Below are 1,516 nucleotides of genomic sequence, written 5' to 3' on the forward strand. Positions count from 1 at the left end.
GCTAGTCTTCTTTTTGTTGGCCGCGGCGGTGGGCTTTGCCTGTTTTTTGGTGGTGGCCGATTTTGGTTTTCTAGATTCCTTGGCCTGCTGTTTTTTAACTATTGTAGCCGGTTTCTTTGGAGAAGCGATCTTTTTGGCGGCCGCAGGCGGTTTCTTTACGGCTTTCTTGACACTGGAAGTCTTTTCGACTGGCTTCTTCGTGCTGCTAGATGCCGTTGCCTTTTTAGCCGGAGCCGCCTTTTTTGCAACAGACTTTTGACGTTTGTTTGTCGCTTCCGGTAGCGACGCCACTTTTGTAACTTTTTTTGGCGAGGCAGCCGCTTTGGTTTTTATGGCGACAGCGTCTTTTTTCGGCTTGGCGACATTTTTGTTGGTATCTTTGGCGGCACCGAGGCGGAAACTGCCTGAGGCTCCAGATCCTTTCGACTGCTTTAGCGTTTCCGACTTGACGCCATTCCTCAGGGCTACTTTGAGGTGGGTGTTGACGGAGTGTTCGTCGCTTCCGACCTTGAAGTTTGCCATGAGGTACTTGAGTATGGCCTGCCTGGACGATCCGCCGCGTTCTTTGAGAGCGACGAGAGCCTGGCGAACCATTTCGTTGTAAGACGGATGTTCTACGACTTTTTTTGTACTTGCGGCGGCCGCTGACTTTTTCTTGCCACCGGCGGCCGATTTTTTGGAAGCGGCTGTCTTCTGCGCATCACCTACATCGGCGTTAGATTCGACGTTAGCAGACATTTCGCGATGAAAAATCTATACGAGACGGGGGAGACAGAGAGAACGCGAGGTTAACTGAAACGGTACAGGAGAACATGAAACATTTGCCTTTATACCGATATTTAAACGCCTACCTAACGGAGAGCTTCATTTTAGTTCACACGTGATCATTTACGATCGTAAGCGAGCACCTAGATTAATAGTCTCGTAAACTTTAAGGAAGGAATGAATGAAACTAACACAAAGTATAATTACATTTTGTTGTACAATATTTAAAAAATCTTTCTGGATGATTATATCGGCGATTCATTAATTATTTTATAGCTTAACCAGCACATCCACTTTTTGAATCACATTTGTGAACGACGATTAGTCTTATTTAATTTAATGTTTTTTAATGTGTTGTTTCAAGTTATTTAATATATTTAAACTCCTACCTAACGGAGAGCTTCATTTCAGTTCGCACGCCTACGCGATCATTTACGATCGTAAGCAAGCATCCAAATTAACAGTCTCGTAAACTTTATGGAAGGAATGAATGTGATTAAATAAAATAAATGAAACAAATGACGTTTTGTCGTACAATATTTAAAAATTTTCTCTGGAAGATTATATTATTTTATAGCCTAACCAGGTATTCTATCACATCTACTTTTTGAATCCCATAGTGAACGACGATTAATCTTATTTAATGTGTTGTTTTAAGACTACTTTTGTACTTGGTGAACTGTTTTCATGANAGTAAACAACGGCCTGCCTCTCGCAAGTAGCCTACCTTTTGACTTTTACGTGATGACCA

The 1,516-nt window shown here is 42.4% G+C and overlaps 1 protein-coding gene across 1 annotated transcript in view; it reads right to left on the minus strand.

The window, feature by feature from the left end:
- HELRODRAFT_195122 (hypothetical protein) overlaps positions 1–738 on the minus strand; it is a gene marked incomplete at both ends in the record, with an annotated part of 1,995 nt that extends 1,257 nt beyond the window's left edge. Inside the window, one exon of the mRNA XM_009023324.1 lies at positions 100–738. Within this exon, the coding sequence (XP_009021572.1) occupies positions 100–738 (639 nt within the window). The remainder of the gene's footprint in view (positions 1–99) is intronic.
- Between the last annotated feature and the right edge of the window lie 778 nt (positions 739–1,516).

This window comes from Helobdella robusta (assembly GCF_000326865.2).
Source record: "Helobdella robusta unplaced genomic scaffold HELROscaffold_352, whole genome shotgun sequence".
NCBI classification, from domain to species: domain Eukaryota; kingdom Metazoa; phylum Annelida; class Clitellata; order Rhynchobdellida; family Glossiphoniidae; genus Helobdella; species Helobdella robusta.